Source organism: Eptatretus burgeri, chromosome 9, assembly GCF_056783735.1.
Source record: "Eptatretus burgeri isolate ZD-2024b chromosome 9, Ebu_testis_v1, whole genome shotgun sequence".
Classification (NCBI taxonomy): Eukaryota; Metazoa; Chordata; class Myxini; order Myxiniformes; family Myxinidae; genus Eptatretus; species Eptatretus burgeri.
In genome coordinates this window covers 24,659,452-24,684,451 of record NC_140969.1, presented here as the reverse complement: position 1 = coordinate 24,684,451, position 25,000 = coordinate 24,659,452, and the positions used below count along the sequence as shown (strand labels likewise).

At 45.4% G+C, this 25,000-nt stretch overlaps 1 protein-coding gene across 3 annotated transcripts in view; it reads left to right on the top strand.

The window, feature by feature from the left end:
* ZC3H14 (zinc finger CCCH-type containing 14) overlaps positions 1 to 25,000 on the top strand; it is a 77,297-nt gene that overhangs the window by 38,451 nt on the left and 13,846 nt on the right. For 2 of the 3 annotated variants that reach the window (XR_015061497.1, XM_085894389.1), the window contains exons 7-11: positions 4,775 to 4,971; positions 14,687 to 14,787; positions 17,481 to 17,729; positions 17,906 to 18,176; positions 18,354 to 18,607. Coding sequence is in view for 2 of the 3 variants with exons in the window: in XM_085894389.1 (XP_085750515.1) it covers positions 4,775 to 4,971; positions 14,687 to 14,787; positions 17,481 to 17,729; positions 17,906 to 18,176; positions 18,354 to 18,607 (1,072 nt within the window). In the remaining variant the exon portion in view is untranslated. The remainder of the gene's footprint in view (positions 1 to 4,774; positions 4,972 to 14,686; positions 14,788 to 17,480; positions 17,730 to 17,905; positions 18,177 to 18,353; positions 18,608 to 25,000) is intronic. The other variant, XM_085894390.1, reaches the window with a different exon arrangement.

Here is a 25,000-nt window from a genome sequence, read left to right as displayed (position 1 = left end):
TGTGACTCATATCGACAAATCAAATCTAAACGCTATCTGTACTTAGTCGCACCATGAGAACCGTGCTCATGGTTAACGCAGAGCTCGACAGGTAACCGTTGCAGTGCCCGATTACGGTGACGTTTTACTCTGAAACTCACAAAGAGAAGCAATGTGACCATTTGAAGCACATCCGATTCATATACTAACACACCTTTCCATTGCACACACTTGCAAATTACTGCAATTATTTAATTTCATGTGACAGGAGAATATCCGAGTTATTTTTCTGAGTTGACAACCAAACCCAGCTTGATTCCAGCTATGTATAGTAAAATATGTGTATATGTGACAATGTATAGGAAGTGCAACTCGCCGAGTTCGAGTTCGGGAACTCATTTTGGGTACAGCACGAGCAAACAGTTTTTTTATTTTTTTATTTTTTACTCATGTCATCCTTCATTTTTATGAACATCCATTCTATTCTCTCAAAATACGTGATTTGTGGAATGACGTATGAATGCTAACGAGGCCTTTTGCGCATGTGCTGTGTGTGTGTTTACAGTGACTCGCTTCTGCTTGCCAGGCACTTTTAACCTGCCGTTGCCAGCATGAAATGTGTAATTCAGTCTTTTTAACATGGTTTTCAACATTTTGACAAAAGAGTGGCAATGTCAAGATGGTTAACCACAATTGTTCTGCTCGACAATGCAAATCGGACTCGTGGAAATATAAAAAATATCCATCGATTAGAGGTGTCGAGTTTACTGTTTCCTATTGGTACAAGCGAGTAGTGGCAGTAGATATAACTAACACACACACACACACACACACACACACACACACACACACACACACACACACACACACACACACACACACGTATATATACACACTCGGTGTACAAAACATAAGGAACACCTAATATTGAGTTGCACCTCCTTTTGCAATCAGAACAGCCTCTACTCGTCAGGGCATGGATTCCACAAGGTGTCAAAAGTGATCCACAGGGATGTTGGTCCATGTTGACTCCAATGCTTCCCACAGTTGTGTCAAGTTCGCTGGTGGTGGATCTCTACTCCGCATAGCTCATTCCATCTCATCGCACAGATGCTCAATTGGCTTGAGATCTGGTGACTAGGCAGGTGTGGGAGCAATTTTAGCCACCTCAAGACAGAAAAAAAGCTTTAGTTCAATACAAGCTGTTTATTCAATGAAATAAAAGACCTTCTTGTGCACAAGAGGAAGACGCAGCCTGCAGCGATGTTGCAAGCCGGAGATTTAACTCTACATAGAACAAGCCGGTAGGCAGATATGGGTAGTCGAACAAGTCGAATTTAGTCGTTTTTCAGCCGTTACAAGCCAACAAAAGCGTCCATAGCAACGGTTCTTTCTCTCACATAACTAGGACATACTATGAACCTACCATACCAGTTTCATGTATATCTGACTCAGTCTCTGAGATATAACGAACTTCGTTTTTATCCCCCGCCGCGTGGCGGAAGGGGAATATTGTTGTCACCCAGGTCTTCCGGCTGTCCGTCCGGCTGTCCGTCCAGCTGTCCATCCGTCCATCCGGGCGTCAACATTTATAGCTGCGAGTGCGATAACTCATAAACTGTTCGCCATATCAATTTAAATTTGGGTCACACATGTACCACCTGAAAAGGAGAACCCTATTGATTTTTGGCGTGGCCGTATCCAAGATGGCCGACTTGGGCGGCCATCTCGAAAAAAATGTTTTTTGTAATAAATGGAAAAACGCTGATCTGATTTCAATTATTTTTCAATGGCGGGGATTCCCCATCTCTGATGGTAAATTTTTATCTTGCCAAAACGAAGTTTTTGCAAGATATGTTAGTCAGCCTGTATGTTTTTTTTTTTTTTTTTGTCTGTAATCACGTATAAAAAATTCTGCAGAGCACAGTTATCATTGGAAATTTTTGTAACTTCGCATATCAGAGGCCTATAGAGGTCCCTTTCAGCGCATAAAATTTTGAAGGTCAAGGTCAAAGGTCAAGGTCACTTTGTCGCAAATCAGGGGAGTCGAAGTCTGTCTTCTCCGACAGTTTTCATAGAATCCGGCTGGAAATTTTTGACAATATGGCTGAATGTACTGCCCACAGTCGCTCGTGGCCCGATTTTTGATTTTCAAAAAAATCATTTTTTTATGATTTTTCTAAAATTTCAAAGTCCCGTTGCTAGGCAACGGTGGTGTCCAGAGCAACGGTTCTCATTTGCACACAACTAGGTCATGGTATGAACCTACCAACCAAGTTTCATCGAAATCGCCATTGTATTAACTGAAATCGCCATTTTAAATACTGATAATAAGGGTAGAACAAATCTCAAATTTTTTTTTTCTTTTTCGACTAGATCGACTACCCAACAAACATATCGACGGAAATACTGATAGTAAGGGTAGATAGATCGACTACCCAATAATGCGTGTATATATGTACTCTTACCACGGTGTGTCGAGACAACAGATAGTACTTTGTAGATTTTAAAATTGCAACATAGAAGGATAATTGGTCTGTGATGGAGCTTGCCTATAGCCCTGGGATAGGGAGTGGGGGGGGGGGTGGGGGAGAGAGATGGTCATTTCTTGCTGCTGACTCGGATGTTCATCAGACCGATAAGGTTTTACAAGGTTGTTTACAACTACATCAGCAGAATGTGTGTATTGTGCTCTTTACTAGTTTTCCCGGCATATATTTATTAAATTATTTCTCAAAGCACGAAACTAAAGCTAATTGGCAATTTACCTTATTGTAAATTCAATTAATAATTCAGTTTCCACACAGGCCACTGCAATAAGCTGTATTCACTATCATGTTCATGGAACCATTCCTGGACAATCCTTGCCTTGTGGAATGGGGCATTATCCTGCTGAAGAAATCCATTTGTTGATGGATACACAGCTGCCATGAAGGGATGCACCTCATTGGCAATAATGTTCAGACATCCTGTGGCATTCAAACGTTGCTTTACTTTTATCAAGGGGCCCAATGTGTGCCATGAAAACACACCCCTTCACCATCACACCACCAGCACCACCAACCCTCAACATTGACACACGGCATGATGGATGCATGTACTCATGTAGTTTTCTCCATATCTTAGTCCTCCCATCAGCGTGAAACAGCAGGAACCGAGATTCAGCAGACCAGGCAATGTTTTTCCAATCCCCCCAGTGTTTATGTTCCTTCGCCCACTGCAGCCGTAGGTTTTTTTTTTTTTTTTTGCTGAAAGAAGTATAACTCTCTTTGATCGTCGTCTGCCATACCCAGTTCATGTCAAGGTATGACGAGTTGTACATTCTTTATGGGTCTTTCTGCACCAATGTTGTACTGGGCTGTCGGTTGACTAACTGTAGCCCGTCTGTTGCTCTGCACAATTCGTGTCAGCCTCTTTTGACCTCTTTCATTGATGAGCCGTTTTCGACCACTGGCCTACCAGCTGGATGTCCTTTGGGTGGTGGACCATTCTTGATACACACGGGGAACTGTTGAGCAGGAAAAACCCAGCAGCATTGCAGTTCTTGACACTCAAAGCGGTGCGCCTGGCACCTACTACCATATGCCGTTCAAAGGCACTTAAACATTTTGTATTTCCCATTCACCCTCTGAATGGCACACATACACAATCCATGTCTCAATCGTCTCGATGCTTAAAAATCCTTTTTTAACCCGTCTCCTCCCTTTCATCGACACTGATTGAAGTGGATTTGGCAAGAGCAATCAATAAGGGATCATAGCTTTCACCTCGATTCACCTGATCAGTCTATTTCATGGATCGAGCTTAAACTTACCGTGTGCAATGACAAGCCTCAGATATGACCTTCCCAACGGTGTTAAGAAACACCAAAACCAGATACGGTGTCTCCCTCTGGGAAGTCGACATTAATGTTGAGAATGACGACATCGTCCGTCAAATTGCAGATGTCCATTAAATAAATCATCAAACCTGCCATGTTCACACGAGGTAATACCACAAGGTTGAAGTCCCTCCGTGGCAGGGATGATCGAGTAGATTGGTTCGAACATCCACAGGCTTTGCACAGGCCCATATCATCGGTATTTTTTGCAGTACGTGTTGCAAGACATCAACTTTTTGGGTGAGTTGATCAGAAAGTCCTCCAAATATTTAATTGCGCAGAGGCACACCCCTTTCTCTCAGGTACTTTTCCAAACATTTTGGCTTCTTTTAGAAGCTTTGTGAGCCATTTTAGGGAACAATCCTTCTCTGGAACGCACAGTATACGTTGCATGCCTCGATGACCGTGACCCCATGTTGCTCGAGGTTTTATGTGGATGCACACTCAGCATTCTGTGGCGGATGACGTCATTTTTCATTGTTTGAAATGCTGCACTTTGCCCCGATGTTATTTTAACATCTGTGAGGCTTGAGGGACATGGGTGACATAACAATATTTGGTGCTCTCGTTTTCATTCTAATTTGATTTAAAACTCAGGAATGCCCTCGTCGCATCAGCGTGCATGCCAATTGATGATATCGGGTGGCTGCTTTGCCTGATGACGCTTCTGCAAACCAAAATGCTCATCCAACGATGGACAGAATTTATCCAACAAAATTACGGAACAAACTCTTTTGGCTCTCGACTTAAGTCGTTTTTGTTTTTTGCCAAAACATATGTATTCTCAGTACGTTAATCTCTTTATTGTGACTTTAAAGTAAACCTTTATTTTGTTATCAAGTTGTCACTGATTGTAGGCAATAGCACTGCGTCCAGTCGCAAGTATGATTTGGTGTTTCCCGTGTGGTTTTTCAGGAGGACAACCAGCAGTGTAACATGCAGATGCTGGGCATGAGCTCGGTCATTCGCATTGGAGTGGTGCGTGGTGAGGCTGGAGTACAGAGACACTGGCAAACAGAAGTACTAGATGAGGAGGATGAAGAAAATGAGGATGAGAGCTTTGCGAGAGGCCTCCACAGCAGCGTGCAAGTTGCTCCCAAGCTGGAGAGGAGGTGCCAAAACATACAATAGTAATGATGCCAAATAAATGCAAAGGTGGGAGGGAGGGGAGGTTTGGCTGGAAGAGGTCGCATTTTGCTCCTTCAGTCAGAACCTGTAGTCTGGTTTCTGTTTGGGAGATCTTTCATATTTTAGATATTCCACTCACTTGTCATACCTACAGTGCCTAATAGAATGTCTACACCCCCTGTCAAAATTTTCACCTTTTGTTTCCTTATAGCTTGGAATTAAATTCCATCAAATCAGACTTTTCCCACCTTTATTTACACACCGTAACCCAAAACTTCCAAGTGAAAAACAAATTCTACAAATTTCATAAAATTAATTAAAAATACAAAACATGAATATCTTGGTTGGATAAGTGTTCACCCCCCACCCCCCCCCCCCTTTCTAATAGCAATTGGAAATTAGCTCAGGTATAACCAATCACCTTCAAAATTACACATCAAGTTAATTGCCCTCCACCTGTGTTAAATTGTAATGTTTCTGATTATTTCAGAATAAAATCAGCTGTTCCTGTGGGTTTCCTCTGCTGGGTCGTGCATTTCACAGCAAAGACTCAACCATGGGAACCAAAGAGCTTTCAAAGGACTTCTGGGATAAAGTTGTGGAAAGGCGCAGATCAGGGGATGGGTATAAAATATTTCAAAGGCCTTGAATTATCCCTTGAGGCACAGTCAAGACAATCATTCAGAAGTGGAAGATGTATGGTACCACCAAGACCCTGTCTAGATTAGGCCGTCCCTCCAAATTGAATCACCATGCAAGGAGGAGACTGATCACAGAAGCCACCAAGAGGCCAATGGCAACTTTGAAAGAGCTGCAGGCCTTCATTGCAGACTGGTCACTGTGTGCATGTGACAACAACTTCCCAAGAGCTCCACAAGTCTGGCCTGTATGGTCAGGTGGCAAGAAGGAAGCCATTATTCAGAGCCCACCTTGAGTCCCATTTGAGGTATGCAAAAAACCACTCCAGAGATTCTGAAGATAGGAGGCAAAAATTTTTGTTGTCTGATGAAACAAAGATGGAACTTCTTGGCCTAAATGCAAAACGTTACATTTGGCACAAACACAACACAGCATATCACCCAGAGAGCACACTATCCCTACTGTGAAGCATGGTGGTGGCAGCAGCAAGTTGTTGGGATTTTTCACATCACAAGGGATTGGGGCACTTGTCAGAATAGAAGGGAAAATTGATGGAGAAAAATGCAGAAAATCCTCGAGGAAAACGTGCTGCACTCTGCGAGAAAGCTGAAATTGGGATGGAAGTTCACCTTTCAGCATGACAACGACCCGAAGCACACAGCCAAAGCTACACTGGAGTGGTTTAAGGAACAAAAATTTCAATGTCTTGAGTGGCCCAATCAGATCCTCGACATAAATCCAATCGAAAATCCGTGGCATGAATTGAACATTGCTGTCCATCCACACTCCCCACACGACTTGACTGAGCTTAAACAGTTTTGTCCAGAAGAATGGGCAAATATTTCCCAATCAAGGTGTTCAAAGGTGGTGGAGACCTATCTCAACAGACTCACAGCTGTAATTGCTGTCAAAGGTGCTTCCACCAAGTATTAACTCAGAGGGATGCACAAGTATTTACTTGGGGTCAGGTCAGATTAGATCTGTGACTTGCTACAGTTACCATGTAAACCTGTACTTGCCTGTATCATGGTCGGGTTGGCGGCGACTAAGCCATCTCCCCCAACAAGTTTCTTGGTGAGGAGGGTGTATGATTTGGATACACAGCAGGATGAAGAACAAAACCTGTCAAAGGGTGGAGGAGCTCCTTGTGAGCCAACGGCCATCCATATTGAGTGCTCAACTGTGTCTGCGGATGTCCTCCTGCAGTTGGGTTACTTCTTATGAGGAGGTTGGTGGCAGGATTTGCACTCCAGCCACCGTAAAACCCTTTATTCCACAAAACATTCCAAAAGCATCAAAAAATCTGAAAACCCACTCCATGGGCGTACCTTCTGTGCAGCTGCCCTTCATAGGGCAGCTCACCGGATGATGGGATTGGGGCAAAGCTTTCGGGACCCTCAATCTTTGATGATAGGAGGCAAACCACGGGGTAACCTCTCCAGGTCAGATTGCGGTAGTGTGTGTCAGGGTGGTGCGGAGGGGGGGGGGCGTTCCATGTCAAGTGTACACATTTTTCAGATAAATTTTGACACATCGTCTCAGATTTCACTCTTTTTTTTGTGCAAGTCTTTGTATCCACGGTAAAACATTATGTGTCAATTTTCAGACCTGGGGGCCCATCGGGGCCCATTATATGCGTGGGTGCCCCCAGTTGACCCACAATCTTCCAGTGGCCATATCACAGGTTGTAGTGCTCCGATTTGGATAATCTTGGTATCAAAATGCTCGTAAAAGCAAGATCTTTCGAATCGCGTAAAGTAAAATCACTCCGAAACAGTAATTCAAAAAGTTATAGTTTGGGGCGCCCTTTGACCTTGGGACCCTGTCCTCCAGCCAAACCCATGATCCCGATTTTTTTCGTGTGAGAATACCCCTTCATATACTCCAACACCTCAGCATAAATTAAAATTGGATCTCAATGGGTTCAAGTGTGATGATGGTTTTATTGTTCGGGGTCCACATATCACTAATTCTTGATTCGACATTGGGCGACGCTTGCTGTCATCGTTCCAATGACGTCACCTGCTGGCAGGTGACTTTATATTTGAAATTGACAATCATCATCTCTGGACTATTATATATGTGTGTGTATATATATATATATATTTGTTCCGAATTTCGGCCCGCCCGGCATGCGATCGGTCACGTAACACAAATCGCGACCGCGTCGCCCACCAGAATGGACAATTCAGTCTTTTTTTTTTTTGTATACCTTGGTCGAGGCTCGTATGAGAGCTAACACACAACTCACAGCAAGGAGGCATGAGACAAGAGGGGCGGGAGTGGGAGGGACAAAACAGTGGGGACAGACACATTCGGTGAACTGTGGAAGGGAGAGGGATGGTGATGGGACGGGGAACATGGCGAAGAGAAGATGGACATTACAGGGACTTTCAGGAAGGAAAGCAGGGGAATTGAAGGAAGTGGGCTTGGGTGGATTAATTATCGGGGGTGGAAAATATCGAGGATTTGGATGGGGGAAGATAAGAGGTGGTGGTGAACAGCTGTTTTGAAAGCCTGGAGGGAAGAATGGGAAAGAATAGAGTGAGGAAGTTTATTCCAAAGGCGGGAAAAGAGAGGAATGAAAGAGTGAAGATGAGCAGTGATTCGTGATTTTGGTAGTTTTACCAGAAAGGGGTTGTTGGCGGATCTTGAGCGCCCTGTGGAAATGTGGGGAAAAATCGCAGAGAGAGCAGGGGGGGCAAGGCTGGAGAGGAGTCGGTAGAAGACAGAAAGACCACCGACCAACCTGCGGTGATTGAGTGAGAGGCCCAAAGACTCAGCTTCATTGCGGGAGATGCCGATGATCTTAAATGCCCTGGTTTCAACAGCGTGAAGCCGAGAAAGGTGGGAGGCAGGAGCACCAGCCCAGAGGGGAGAGCAGTACTCCTTCAGGCTACGAACAAAAGCTTTGTAAGTGGTCAGGAGCTCAAGAGGGCCGAGGAAGGACTTTGCACAACGGAGGATTCCCAGTCGGCGACTGGCTTTTGAGGCGAGGTTGGAAATGTGACTTTCCCAGGAAAGGTCATGGCAGATAGTGAGACCCAGAAGCTTGAAAGAAAAGACTTCTTCCAGAGGATTGTTGAGAAAGTGGATGGGGGGGTTTTGTAAACGGTCCTTTCGAAGAGACATAGTGAGAGTGTGAGATTTGTCTGGATTGAAAGACATGTTCCACGTGTTGGACCAGTTTGTGATTTTATCCAGATCTGCAGTGAGCGAAGAAGCTGCTGCTTGCCGGTCTGAGGGATGAGAGATGGTACGGCAGAGGGTGGAGTCGTCGGCAAAGAGAAATAGAGGATTTTACAGAGAGTCCGAGAGATCATTGATGAAAACCAGAAAAAGAGCAGGGCCCAGAACGCTACCTTGAGGAACTCCAGCCTGCACAGGAAGAGGGGATGAAAGAACTCCATTTAGGGCCACACGTTGACTGCGACAGGAGAGGAAGTCTGCGAGCCATGAGTGGAGATGGCCTTTAATACCATGGGAAGAGAGTTTGGTGAGTAGGGCAGGGTGCCAGACTGTGTCAAAAGCACGTGATATGTCCAGGGATACGGCTCGGATTTCCTGTCTGGCATTGAGGACCTCCATCCATTGATGGGAGAGCAGAAGCAGCATATCCAGGGTAGAGTGACCTTGTCTGAAACCAAATTGATGATTGGAAATCAAGCCATTGGAGAAGAGGAAGGATTTCATGTCTGAAGCGATGATGGATTCCATAACCTTGCTGATGATTGGGAGAAGGCTGACCCTCTTTGGAACAGTCGTGACCCTCCTTGGAACTATCGCCAAGAGCTAGTCACGGGTGGGTCTTTCGACCCCACCACAATCGTGCCAATTGGCCATCCGCGCAGGATAGGGTTGTTCGCAAAACTCGACCTACCTAAGTACCTGCGCGGGTACTTAACCGGGCGATCGTACCTCGCCGCTGGCCGGCCGAGGACACAAACCGCTGAAGCTCCCCGTCTGCTTTCCCGTCGGCTTCGAGCTCCGTCTCCCGACTCGACTGCCCTGCCGACACTGCAGACTTGACTTCTTCTGCCGACACTCCGCCGCTGCCACTCCACTGCTCCCACTTGGTTCTCTGCCGACGTACTGCGCAACTTTCTTCTTCCGCGAGCTCGCGCTTATATAGCTCGGGGAAGGGGCGTATATGTAAATTTCTGGATCACAGCGGGTTCGGCGGCGGGGCTATGCCACCCGATGCTCAGTCATTGGATGGATGAAAAGGGGGCGTGAAGCCTTCCTGATCTGCTTTTTGAGGCGAAAGGAATGCATTCACAGCCCATGGCACGACGTGTGGTAGAAAGGCGGAGGTGGTGGGAGTTTGGTTGTTGGCGGGCGTCGTTTGAGAATGGTGGTGAAGCGATGTTTGCGGGATGGAGTTGTGGAGGTAAAGAGGCGAAGGTGGTGGTGTTTGAGTTGTTGGGGGATTATTGGTCCAAAATAATGACAGAGAAAAGAAAAACGGCTAACTCAAAGGATTGCAGCCCGGTGAACATGGAAATTCCCTTTAAACAACGGTGGGGAAATCTAACTACACAATTACTTATCGTCATAACTGATCTAAGGACCCTTTTTGGTGTATTGCGAATTTCCACAGCCGTAGCAATATATATTTATTGCATTATTTGCGAAAAATTATTCTGCCTATTGTGTCTTTTGATTTTTAAGTGCTCATTTTTTGTATAACCATCATCGAATTAAGTTATAAATTGGCTAATCTCAGTTTTTGCATATTTTGCAGTAAGCATGGCGACTGAAGATCGAAAGGAGTTCCGAAAATACTATTGCGATCCGTTCAGCTGCCATAAAATGAAACAACGAAAAGATCTTCGCAATGTGTCAAATGATATGTTGATGAAATTTTCTTCAAAGGTGAAAAAAAGATGACAGACTTTGTACTTCGTGCAGAAAAAAACTTTCTCAGTTACCACCAGAGTTTATTGAAGAATCATCTTCGACCAGTTCAAAATTATCGTCAGAAGGTACTATCGAAGGCATTGCAGAATATATTTCGACAGATGAGGACGAGGATGTTTTTGAGCGAGAAGCGGAAGTTGACCTATTAAACCAGTCGTTATCGATGATAGGCAAAAGCCCATTCGACAAACGAAAGGCAGAAAGGAACCCAGGGTACGTTCCTGAAAAGTGAAGTAAAGTGGAAAATTCTGTGCGAAAGAAATTAGAACTAGTTGCTGGACCAAGCACTGCGGAGAAAACACAAAATACAGCGTCAAAATGTGATGAAAACTGCATGCCAGAGGTGATCAAAAGCCTGAAAGAAAAATACGTTGTTTCCAGCCATTCAGAGCAAATATGTATACTGACAATATTTGCTAGGAATATGAGCATCAGAGGGATGATGAGTGAATTCAGTTTCTCCCAAAGAATGGCTGTGCAAGCCAAAAATTTAGAGAAAGAAAATGGTATGAGCTATCGTCTCCAAATCTCAAATAGGGTAAAATATTGCCTGATGAAGTTAAATCCACCATAACCGAATTTTACCGAAGTGATGAAGTCAGCCGAATAATGCCAGGAAAAAAAGGACTGTGTGGTGGTCAGGAATGAACATGGAAAAGACAAAATTCAAAAGCGCCTGGTACTCAACAATCTCAAGGAACTGTTTCAGAAATTCAAAGAGAAGAACCCTGGCTTGAAAGTTGGATTCGCGAAGTTCGCCATGCTCCGTCCCTCGGAGTGTGTACTGGCTGGTTCAGGCGGTGCACAGTGTATGTGTATGTGTATGTATGATGCATCAAAATGTGAAACTCATGATGTTTGGTTCCAAAATGCCACAGATAGCCGAACTTCCTCGCTATCATCATGTGATAGCACGCATAGTTTGTAACCCAGCACAACCGGCATGTATTTCAGAACTTGTGAAAGTTGCCCATCAATTGAAGACTTCAAAACCGAGCTACTGAGTGCTTATGAACTCGAGGATATTGATGAAATTCAGTTTAAACGGTGGACATCCACCGACAGATCTGAACTGAGCTCCATGGTCCTTCCTTTGGAAGAATTCATTCATCAATTCTGTGAACGTGCGGTGAAATTAGTGAGACACGACTTCATTGCCAAGGCCCAATCTCAGTTTCTGAAAAATAAGAAAGACGAAATTGGTGAAGGAGAATTTGTCATTATTGGAGACTTCTCAGAGAACTATTCGTTTGTCGTACAGGATGCGGCCCAAGGATTCCATTGGAACTGCTCTCAAGCGACAATTCACTCCTGGGTTTACTATTTCAAATCAAACGATGGCAAATTAAACCACAATTCGATCACGATTATATCAGAATGCAATACTCACAACGTTGTCTCAGTCCAATGTCTCAGTCAAATTATTTCTCCAAAATATATTTTCGCCTTTGCTGAAAATGGTTTGAATGAAATGAAGTTCGGTTACGGGATCCAAGAGGCGTATGACGAGGAAGAACGAAATCTGGAAGAAAGATTAAAAACGGCCAAAACCATAGCTGGAACTCAAAAACCATGCTTTCATCCCTATTTCTGAAACTGCTCTTCAAGTACACGAATTCAGCCTTTGCGAGAAACACCGTATCGAGTCAGCTATTTCAAAATCTACACCAACTTTTAACGGGAAACTCTCAGGTTATGTCACAGTGCACTAACTATGAGGGAAAATGGTGGCTTGCCTGCATCATGGAAGCCTTTCAGGACACTCATGAAGTGAAAGTGAATTTTCTTCATCCAAAAGGGCCCGCAAATAGTTTCTTTTTTCCTGACATTGAACATCACTGCATTTTCGACATTTCTGATATACTTCTTTCCGTAGAACCAAAAACTGCTACAGGTAGAACCTACACAATCAGTAAAAAAGAAACACAGCTGTCAAATAAAACATTGGTTGGCAAAATATCTTGACTATAATATGCTCGGAAAAACTCTAACTCATACTAGTATCGCTTCCAGTTCCTGCATGTGCACGTGGAAAATGTATGTACAATATACTGATATATAGTGTATTGGAAATCTTGTGTTCAAATATTGTGCTATGTATTGTGGCATATTGTGTGTCCAGCACCCGAGTCCCCGAACAATAAAACCATCATCACACTTGAACCCATTGAAATCCCATTTTCCTTGATGCTGAGGTGTTGGAGTATATGAAGGGGTATTCTCACACGAAAAAATCGGGACCATCGGTTTGGCTGGGGAGCGGGGGCCCAAGGTCAAAGGGCGCCCCAAACTATAACTTTTTCAATTACTGTTTTGGAGTGATTTTACTTTTACGAGCATTTTGATACCAAGGTCAGTCAAATCGGACCACTACAACCTGTGATACGGCCTCTGGAAGATTGTGGGGCAGCGGGGGGTGCCCAAATTTGGGGGGCCACTAAAATGGGCCCGAATGGCTCCACAGGTCTAAAAGTTGGTATTGATATTTTTCACCCAAGTGAATAAATGACCAACATATGGGGAGAAAATGAGGTATTAGTGTCGGGAGGGTGTGTACACTTGACATGGAATGTCCCAGGTGTCGTCCATCAGACGGCGGCGGTCTCCTTGGGTTAACCTCAGGCGGTCCCTTCGGGTGGGTGCCTGGAATGTCTCTGTTATCGTCTGAGCTCAAGCCTATGGACATCGGTATTGCAGCACTCTCTGAGGTTCGGAGACCTGATAGTGGCGAGGTCATGGTGGGTGGATACACCTACTATTGGTTTGGTTGCTCTGATGGTTACCATGCCGAAGGAGTTGCTGTAGCCGTGTCCAATAAGCTGACTCCAATGATAATTGAGGTAACACCGGTGAACGAGCGTATTATGAGATGAAGGATTCATCACTCCTTGGGTGTCATTTCCCTGGTCTCTGTATGTGCCCCAACTGAGGTGAGTGATCTCACCATTAAGGACGCATTCTATGCCAAGCTCGAGTCTGTGGTTGATCAGTGCCCCAGGCGAGATACTCTTCTAGTCTTTGGGGATTTCAATGCATCGACTGGAACTGATAGGGATGGTTATGAGACGTGTGTTGGTCCCCATGGGTATGGAAATGTGAACCAGAATAGCACCAAGTTCCTTGACTTTGCAAGAAGTCTTGGACGAAGCGTGGCCAGTTCATGGTTTCAGTGCCCACAGACTGATCACTGGACTTGGTATTTCAATGCTGGTGATATGGCAAAGGAGATTGACCATGTGCTTATTGATGGTCGCTGGAGGATGATCCAGAACTGCAGGTTCTACCGGAGTGCTCAGTTCCTCAATACCGACCCCAGGCTTGTTGTAGTAACTCTTCAGTTGCAGCTTTTCTGGGTCAATACTAAGATCCAGGATTTCAGTGACGTATTGCTTGCTGCTATCTTGTCTGTTCCTGTTTGTGGCGAAGATGTTGAGGTCACAGAAAGGTTCACTTGCCTTGGCAGTGATATTCATGTGTCTGCGTGTTGTGAGCCAGAGGTCAATAGACGTCTGGGTCGGGCCTGGGTGTCATGGATTCACTGGATTATGGGGTGTGGCGCTGTCGGTACCTCTGCAGGAGGACAAAAGTCATTCTTCAGGTCCTTGGTGCTTCCAGTCTTGCTCTACGGATGTGAGACTTGGACTCTGTCCAAGGATCTGAAGTGGAGATTTAACTCCTTCGGTTACCAAGTTTCTTCCGAGAATCCTTGGCTATTGCTGGTCCGACTTTGTGTCCAACGAGTGTTTGCTGAGAGAGACTCAGATGAGATTTGTTACCTGTGTAGTTCTTGAGCATCAGCTGCGATTGTATGGACATGTGGCTCGTTTTCCTGACGCTGATCCTCCTTACCGGATTCTCTCAGCGAGGGAGTCTTGTGGGTGCAGGGAGCCAACGGGCCGACCACGTGCCTCGTGGTTGCAGCAGGTTTATCGTCATCTCAAGGAGATTTTGGATGGGCCAGGCATATGCCTGGGGGGATGGCCAGATGGAAGCCCCTTGAGTACTGCCGAAAAGTGGATTCAGAAACTGCTCCCATACTTGTCCTGACCATCACCATAGTCATTTTACAGTTATGCAATGATCATTTGCCAAGCAAAATCCATTGGTTGACATGTGCCATGTTTATTTGTTTCTTTCCAGACCGTCTTTGCCTCCGAACAAGCAAGCAAATAAGAACCTGCTTCTCCGTGCCATCAATGAAGCCCAGCAGTCGATTGCAAACATAAACCGTCTCCAACAAGGCTGGTTATCCTCATCCGTAGATCTATTTTTGAAGGGACACTGGGTTGAAGTCAATGCATACAATTGTGTGAAATTCCTTGCATCAACAATTGCTTACTTAAAAATAACAAATTTGGGGGTCAATTTGTACTTCCATGTCAGATAAATTTTGAGGAAGATGAAACCCTTGTTGTGCCCAAATATGCTTTTGGACGAGCTTGTTTGTCCACACAACGGGGCTGAATAGCGTAGCGTGTACCCGGTGTGGATGAACAACGAGCATGAATTGCTGCCGGAGTGTGGTCTGGCCGTGATCATCCACCAACCTGCTTTTTTTCAGTTTGGTTTCTGCAAGTTGTAGAAAGTGCCGAGATTTTTTATTTTATTTTAACTTTAAAACTCAGACTGGGGTTAAAAGACACTTGGATCATTGATGTCACTGTTCCTGCACCGTAGGTGGAGCAATTAACGGAAATTTGATTTCTTTCTTTCTCTAATTTCTTCTACAACTGCAACTTAATTGTTTTTTCTAATCGGATCGATCAGACCATGGTTTATTCCACAATGGAAATATAATGTATCCTTTTTTATTTATTTTATTTTATTTTTGCATGCAATGTCAAGGCTCGTATGTGAGCTAATACACAGGACGTACAACAAGGGGAGCAGGAGACAAGAGGGATGGGAGACGAAAGGACAAAACAGTGTGGAACAGAGTCATGAGTTCTATGGAAGGGAGAGGGATGGGGCGGGGTACACAGGGTAAACAAGATGGACACTACAGGGACTTCCAGGTCCTTACACGATAGGGACTTTCAGGAAGGAAAGCAGGGAATTTGAAGGAGGTGGGTTTGGGGTGGATTAACGGGTAGAAAAGATCATGGTTTTGGATGGGGGAAGATAAGCGATGGTGGTGAACAGCTGTTTTGAAGACCTGGAAGGAAGAGTGGGATTGAAGAGAGTGTGGGAGTTTGCTCCAAAGGCAGGAAAAACAGAGGAATGAAAGAGTGGAGGTGAGCAGTGATTTTTGATCTGGGTAGTTTTACCAAATTGGGGTTGCTGGCGGACCTTGAGTGCCTTGCAGAAATTTGGGGGGGACCTATCGCAGACAGGGCGGTTGCGGGGGGTGAGGACGGAGAGGAGACGGTAGAAGACAGAAAGACCACCGACCTGCCTGTGATGAGAGAGAGTGAGAGACCCAAAGACTCAGCCTCATCGTGGGAGATACCAATGATCCTAAATGCCTTTGTTTCCACAGCGTCAAGCCGAGAAAGGTGAGAGGCGGGAGCACCAACCCAGAGGGGAGAGCAGTACTCCATCAGGCTGCGGACGAAAGCTTTGTATGTGGTCAGGAGCTCAGGTGGGCCGAAGAAGGACTTTGCTTGATGGATCATTGGTATGTCAGATGCCAAGGAAAGATGCCCATTCGGCAACTGGCTTTGGAGGCCAGCTTGGAAATGTGGCTTCCGCAAGAAAGATCATGGCAGATCGTGAGACCCAGAAGCTTGAATGAAAGGACTTCTTCAAGAGCATTGTTGAGAATGTAGATTGGGGGAGAGGTGGGGAAGGGGGGGGGGGGTTCCTGACCGTCCTTTCGGTAGTGAGAATGTGAGATTTGTCAGGATTGAAAGACATGTTTACGTGTTGGACCAGCTTGTGATTTTATCCAGATCTGCAGAGAGTGAAGAAGCTGCTGCTTGCTGATATTTGGGATGACAGCTGGTACGGCAGAGGGCGGAGTCATCAGCAAAGAGATAAAGAGAATTTTCCAGAGTCAGAGTGATCATTGATGAAAACCAGAAAAAGAACAGGTCCAAGAACGCTGCTTTGAGGAACTCCAGCCTGGACAGGAAGAGGGGATGAGAGAACTCCATGACGGGCCACACATATGGCTCGCAGACTTAGACAGGAGAGGAAGTCTGTGAGCCATGAGTGGAGATGGCCTTGGATACCATAGGAAGTGAGGTTGTTGAGCAGGGCAGGGAGCCAGACCACATCAAAAGCACATGATGTGTGTAGGGAGATGGCTCTAATTTCCTTTCTGGAATCAGGAATCTCCATCCATTTTTAGTAGCGCAGAAGAAGCATATCCAGAGTGGCCTGGTCTGAATCCAAATTGATGATCTGAAATCAAGCCATTGGAGAAGAGGAAGGATTTAATGTCTGAAGCGATGATGGATTCATAACCTTGCTGATGATTGGGAGAAGGCTGATTGGTCTGTAGTTGCACCTTTTTTATGCAGAGCGGTAAAATGTTTGCTGATTTCCAAGCAGATGGCAGATGACCTTGAGCAAATGATAGTGTGAATAAAACAAAGAGCAGGAGAGCAGGTTTTTAGGACACGTGGGCTGATGCTGTCTTGACCGGTTGTGGCATCTGAGTTGAGGTTTCACAGCAAGCTCTCTACCTTGTCAGGAGAAAAGGACACAGAGTCCAGGAACAGTTGTTTGCAACTGGGTAAGGTGGGTAAAGAAAGCGATGTGTTTGGGATGAGATTTAGAAGCAAACATAGAGTTTAGGCATTCAGCCTTTTCAGGTGCAGTTTATCTGTCGGTAAACTAGAGGTAAACTAGTTTATCAAGAGGTAAACCAAACCTTACCCAGAAGTGCCCTTAATAACTTCGACCTCATCTGTTGATTTTGATTCTTCACTTCAATTCTTCATTTGAGATAGCTCATCTTTTGTCATTCAATTTTCCTGTCCCTCAACAGCACGTAAGCGGCAGTTTGTGGTACCACGAGCGAGGCCACGAGAAGAGTGCAATGCCAAACGTTGGCGGACAGAGGACATGGCCCACGGACTTGGAAATGTGATAACGCACCACGAGGAGAGGATCACGGAGCAGCATGGCACTAAAATGGCAATTCGTGAGCAGGGGATGAGATCTGCCATGAATGTGGGACAACAAGCTGAAGATCATCATGAGCAGAATCTTTATATGGCGCCCGCTACACAGCAAGGTTAAGCAAAGTAACGGTGGAAACGTTTGTGATTTTGATACAAAACAAACGAGCCGTGCATTCATTAACCAAGAAATATGCTTGCAGGTGTTGCCCCATTCATAACAAATATTTGTTCTGGTTCCCTCAGTTTCTTTGTTATGTTATCCTGTTTCATTTTCACTCCCTGGGCACAGGAGTTAGCCAGATTGCAGGTGCAATGGTTGGAGGAAAGGTCAGGGACACACGCTCTTTCATCCTGACCCAGCAGCAGTACCAAAACCAGCACCAAGCCTCAACTATGGTTGCAGACGCTGTGCCGGCTCTGGTCCCAGTCATGGGTCCTGTATCGACCCCTGTCACACTCCAACATCTCAAGACTCATTCAGCAGAGCAAGTATCCAGACCTCTCCCCATGATTGTTGAAGGAGATGGGAATCCCAAAGCAACACGTGTTGTACATGGCAGGTGTGTGGGGTAGGTTAGGTTAGGTACAAGGGACTCCAGGTTGGTTATCGATGATTTAAAATGGTGCTTTAGTATTAGTTATAAATGGAGTTGATTTAAAAAAAATAAATGTAAAAACGTTTGTGATTATCAGTAAAAATGTGATTATCATTTTGGGGTGGTGGGTGTGCAATGCAGAGATGCTTCATCGTACCAAACGGTGACTCCCAAGTTCATCGTGACGCTGGATGGTGCAATGGAGCAGGAGACGAGCAGCGCTGATATAGACCCGCCTGATGTGGAGATGTGTTTTGACGACCTGGAGTTGATGGAAGAAGATGAGCAGGAAGAGATTGAAGATGAGGGCCAGTTGTTCGTGCAGGCATCCGACGGGAAGTTGGTCAGGCTGCCGACTCTGAAACCCGTCGCTCTTGCCTTGGGAGGCTCTGATTGTGAGTCAGGGTGGTGTGTAAGCGATCTTATACTTTAATATACTTTAATACTGAGTTGGGGCGTTCTTGCGTGATTTTGTGGAGGTAATCAAGGCATCTTAACCTTTACAAACACTTACGTTGCAGGTGTCTCATTGATGACAAAATGTTGAAGTTGTGCATGATACCATTTACAAAACAATCTGACATGAAATTTCAGTGTATTTGTTAATTTTAATCACTTACGATAGTTCTCCTTCTGAGTGGACCGCCATCGTCTATAAGGTAAACGTGTACCAAGTGTCACGGTCCACATCATCACTTTACCTTGAATTCCCGTATCTACCAATGCACACTCCAAAACATTGCTCGTTTGACGTGACACATCTACGAGCCCGTCGGAGACTGGACCTGCTTGTGAACATTTATCACTCTCTCCGATATATTTGTGAATTTAACAAACAATTGCACTCATTGCTTGTGGTAATTTGAACTCCCAGCATACTTGAACTCCCAACTATTTAAGGTACTGGTAAATCGCCTTCCGTAAAGCCCACAAAGTCCTCGGCTTCTGTGTCATCCTGAAACAGCTGAAGCAGCTCGGAGTCAGCAAGTGTGGGTCTGTCGCAATCCATATCGCTATCACTCTCTTCCTCCTTTTCTCCAGAAATCAGCCCACTGTTTTGTCAAATTTCAGTTTGAATTTGGCCGTGAAATTTTTAACATTTTCTCTTACTTGTACTGACCACAGGGGTATGTTCTGTTACCAGTTAGCTAGCGCTTGCCAAGCCAGCCATTCCTTAGGCCTAAGTCACATTTGCCACGGCGGCCGTGGGGTCTCCAAAATCTACGGCCACGAGCAATTATACGGTGGCCGCAGTATTTCCACGGTCACACAATGTAGCAGTCACATATGTTTTTATTTTTCGGGGAGCCGCACGGCATATTTACAAATTGTGGAGACCGAAAACGTGGGGGTGCCGTACGGTCTTTGATTTGATGTCGCACGGTGACCTTAGGGCGTTCCTGCGGCAGCCATAGAATTTTCAAGGCAGCCGCAAGGTGCCCGCAGGGGGGCCCTAAGCCAAACCTGCGGCCAGACGGACGGTAATGAATGGGTTGTTTTTTTTTTTGTTTTTTTTCCAGTTCTTTTGTTTCGGCTTGTCGAATTGCTACGGCGAACGTAGAAATGAAAAAATTTATAACTCCGCGCTATAATTCCACAGCGACCTTACGACCTGTAAAATATAGCCAAACGGCGTAGGGCCACCCTGAGGCCACCGCAGAAACTCTGCGGCCGCTGCACGTTTCTGTCAATTCAGAGGGCGTACGGCCGCCGTATCCTCACCGTCGAGCAAATGTGACTTCGGCCTTATCAACCGTTCTGAATGGAGTGCTTGCTTGAGTGCTTAAGCCACTTGGCGAGCACTCTCCAAGAAACTTGGAACCTCAACACATCCCTGACATTGCACAGCAGGAACTTGTGATGGTATAGACGATTTCCTGGAGTGATATAAAAGTCAACAGCCTGCAGGGTACGGTATTTCTGCATTTCTCATGGATGAGCAGCGTGTTTTCCAGTCGCATCAGTACCGGAACCGGAAACCACACTGGTTTTTATCACACTGGTACAGGAACCCTAAATTATTACAACACCCCTTTCTCAAAATATTAATTTAATGTCTTTTGGTTACTTACCGCAGTTGTATTTGAAAAGAGCCGTTCATTGGCCCTTGACGATAAAGCCTTGTTGGCTGCTGGAGATATGGAGATGGCGTATCTTTCAGTCATGTGGAGGAAAGCTCGCCCGCGGGTTATACCACGGTGCTTGAAATTTTCCAAGAGCACTTTTTCTCAAGGTGCGGGGTATACCCACAGATGCCAACCCTCCCGATTTCATCGGGAGGCTTCCGAAAATTCACCCAAACTCCCGCCCTTACGATCACTATCCTTATCCTCCCGAAATTTTGATATTTTTGCACTGTTCACTAATCAGAATGTACTAGTATGAGAATTGAATGAAAAGCATCGTCTGCTACGTATAGCATGTGGTAACTCCATAACGTTCGCTGCTACCAAATTGTACGTAAAAAATTGCAAATTCAAATGAGGAGCAGCGAAACATTGGGTCTGGATCTCGCTTATGCGATCATGCACTGAGATTTAGTGCATGCGGTATGTGTGCAATACAGTGCATGCGGTATGTATGCACAGTGTATATGCATGCGATACGCTCACTGCATGCAGCTGGGCCCGTACCAGCCCGGCGGTCGCGACCACCGTGCGGTGTTTAACAGCCGCTAGAGTTCTACGAGTCGCGCTGCAGCTGTGGAACATCGACTTCGAAGTTACCGATGCTTCAAGCCCTCGATGTTGATTACGAAATGGCAGAAAAGAAGCTTACGAAGACCAAGAAATTAAATGGTCTCAGAAGTACAAGACCGAATACAGTCTCCAATACCCGTGTATTCGAAAGTCTGAAAGAGGAATTCATCATGCGTATTGTACAGAATGCAGCGTTGATATTTCAGTTGAGCACGGAGGTCGCGATGATATTCGGAAGCACGTTGGAAGCAAACGGCACACAGACATTGCAAAGGAGAGATCTTCGAGCACGAGTACCGGTACACTTCTGAATTATTTCACCAAACAAGGGACAAGCGAGGAAGAGGATGTTACCCGAGCGGAACTTCTCTTTAGTGGATTTATTGTGGAACATAACTTGCCCATATCAGTCTCAGATCATGCTGGACCTCTATTTCAAAAGATGTTTCCAGATTCAAAAGTTGCTTCAAAGTATGGATGTGCAAGAACAAAAACTTCAGCAATAATTGGTGAGTTGTCAAATGTTACTGCTTCATCTATTGCCGATATTGCTAGACTCGCTCCATTTAGCCTAGCTACAGACGGTAGCAATGACAGTGGTGAGGCCCAGCTATATCCTGTCCTGATTTCGTACTATGACAACAGTGCTGGGATTGTGAAGCAAGGTTTGCTAAGTTTGCCTGCGTGCAAACAAGATTCCACTGGAGAAAACATTTTCAAACTGCTTGATCATGAGTTCAGTGACAGGAAAATTCCGTGGGGAAATTGTGTTTCCTTTTGTGCTGATAATGCCTCTGTCATGGTGGGCAAGCACAAAGGAGTCGCTGCTTATATCCACAAACAAAATCCAGAGTGCTACATCATGGGATGCCCTTGCCATATGATGCACAATACGGCCAAGAAGGCGGCTCAGGCCTTACCCATTGAATTAGATGACTTTCTCATCGATATTTACTACTACTTGGACAAAAGTAGTAAACGCGTCAAAGGAGTGAAAACACTGCAAGAACTCTGTGATGCCCCGACACACAAGATTCTGAAGCATGTCGCAACAAGGTGGCTGTCCCTTGGTCAGTGCCTAGACAGGCTGATTGAACAGTGGGAGCCACTTCGCCTCTTCTTCAAAGAAGAAGTACGAAGAAAAATGCAACCAACTGTAGCCAAGACTCTAACAACGAGCAAGAAGGACGGCACTGTATCTACTGCCAGTACTGGCACTGCAGGATCAAGCACTCGTGGAGCAGCATTCACCACTACCACTGCAGTATCTGCTGCGAAGAAGACAGCAGGGACAGCACCAAAACCAATGCTGAGAGCAGGTAGCATCACCAGCCCTTCATCACGTTCATCTACAAAGCAGATTCCTTCAGAGTCGAGAAAGACTGTGATAGTCCCATCTACAGGCAAAGAAGGACCCAAGTTAAGTTCTGCTTTTGCCAAATCACTTGATAGAAGCTCAGCAAAACCTTCGAATCAGAGGTCTTCTTCCTTGGCTGCACCTACCTCAAGCTCTCTCCTCAAACGTAAAATTGGATCTGGTACTACGAGTCTGACCTCTTCTGCTGGCAGTAAACGCAAGTGTGATCGCCCTGCGGCTAAGTGTACTACGAGTTCTACAACTAAAAGCGCATCTTCCTCAAACACTGTGCAGGAATCTAGAGAAAAACGTGTCAACAGGATGTTCTTGTCTCCACAAACAAAACTCTATTGTTTCTTCCTTCGATATGCTAACAAGCTTTTTGAGAAGGGGAATCTTCTGCTCCAAAGAGACGAACCCTGTATTCATCTCCTGCACGGAGAATTGAATGGTCTTCTGAAAGATATCTTCGTACGGTTTTTGAAACCATCGGTGTCATCGGTTGCTCTGGTAAATGTACCCTTCTCTGACAGAAATCATCAGAAGAATGATGAGGACCTCATGATTGGGAACGATGCCAAACTGTATATAAGGGAACAAAGGAGTCTCAAGAAATCCACCTTCACTCTGAGTGAGTCAGACATCCAAGGTTTCTTCAGTGCAGTTCGCTCATATTATGTGAAAGCCTGCAATTACATCTTCAAAACCTGGCCGCTAGATGATGAATTAGCCAAGCATGCTCAGGTGCTGGATGTTAAGCTACACCAAGAAGTGGGGTTTGACTGTGTGGAGTTTTTCATCAAGAAATTCCCCTGTCTGTTCAGTGGCGGTGATAGTGACATAGACAGTCTTGAGAGTGAATTCGCTCACTACCAGGCAGATGCCTCCATAGCTCCAATTGCTACTGAGACAGTGAGAGTGGATGAGCAGTGGCATCAGATTTCACAGCTCACAGATCCCTGCACTGGTGCCAAGAAGTATCCTAATTTGAGCAAAGTGATGAAGGGAATCTTGGTCATTCCTCATTCGAACGCATCATGTGAGCGGGCACTCAGTCTTGTACGGAAGAATCATACTGAATTTCGTCCCAATTTGAGTGTCAAAACCCTGGAAGCTCTCTTAATTGAAAAACTAGCTCATAGCACCCCTTGCTACCAGAGAGAATACAGCAAAGACATAATCAGAAGGGCTAAAAGAGCCACACAGCTGTCACTCAGCAAAGCTGCCATGGAAAAAGCAAGCAGCAGTAGTACCAGCCAGTAAGGTAAGAAAAATATTGCTTCTTTTGTACTTTTTGTTCATCTTTGATTGTCCCCTAACTTACTAATATTAACATACATGTAACATTAAAAAGTGCACAATTTTCCCCTTTTTTTGTTCAAAAAGTGGGAATTCTTAACACGTTAAATGCTCCAAAATAGGGCTCAGAGGGCACTAGAGAGCGTCTAGAACCCCAGAGCTTCCAGGGCCCTAAGGCGGGCCCTGGACCCAGCCGAAAGGGTCGAGCGCTCCGCGCTCGAGATGTGCGCTTAGCGCACATTATTTGGTGTCGGTTGCAAATCCTCCCTAATTCTGATTTCCAAAAGTTGGCATCTCTGTATACCATGGGGTAGGTAATTTGCATCAAAATACGATAATGGCACCAGCACTGTAGTCTTGTCCCAACAAGCAAAGTGTGAGCGAGTTGCCAGAACATTTTCTTTTATAATATTGTGATGGGGATGTCACCTGCGGATAACCCCGAGAGGACGGCGGGTATTTAAGACCATGATCGCCAGTAACCCCAGACCTTCCAGCAGGATCCCACGCACAGTGTCGTGTTACCATACGCAAAAGCCCGAGAGCGAACGAGTATCATGCTGGTGCTTACGCAACAAACCCTAGTTAGTTTGCTAAACAAAACCAATGTCACGTAACCGCATCTGAGATCGAACTTGGATAACGAATCCGAGCTGGCCAAACGCCTCAGCATTCTTCTGCCGCCATCAGAACGGACAGAATAAATCATGATACAGTTTCTTGAAGAAATGGCCCTTAGTGGCAGTCATAAAATGCAAGTATTTACAATGGCAGGCAGGTATTTTCAAGGAGAGAAAACAATGGGATGACATATATGTACACAATTTCAGCAAGTATACATTCCCACTTATCCCCTACACGCAGACCCGCCTTCAGAACCTTATCAATGACTTAACATGCTACAGTACAGTCTGCCAGCATCATGCATCCGATGTGGAAAGGAGAGAGGAGGGATGAGTGACAGGCAAAGAATGATGGGATGATTGGTGAAGAAGATGAGATGGAGATAGGACGGATCCCGTGCACACCTTACACTTGTTGATTCTGGCTCCCACGTCCTGACTGAAACCGGGACCCTCCGCACTCGCTCCTCCCCCCCCCCCCCATCCTTACACCGTGGACCAGTGACATCAGTCACGGCACGTATTTAATGCGTCTCCTGGCAGGACGCCCGGGAACCATAGATTAGGCAGAGGATCCAGCGATGGAGCTATCAGACGTGAGAAAGCGAAAGTGTACAAGGGGGGAAGGTGAAGGAATAAGGAAGAGAGCGAAAGGATGGAGATGGAAGATGCAGGAAAGAATGAATGACGAAGACGAATGGTGTGACGAGAAATTAATCGGCAAAGCACGAAGGAGAGTGAAAGAAAGAACGTGGGCGGAGAAAGCAAAAGGAATGACAGAGAGAAGAATGTAAAGACGGAAGGACGAAA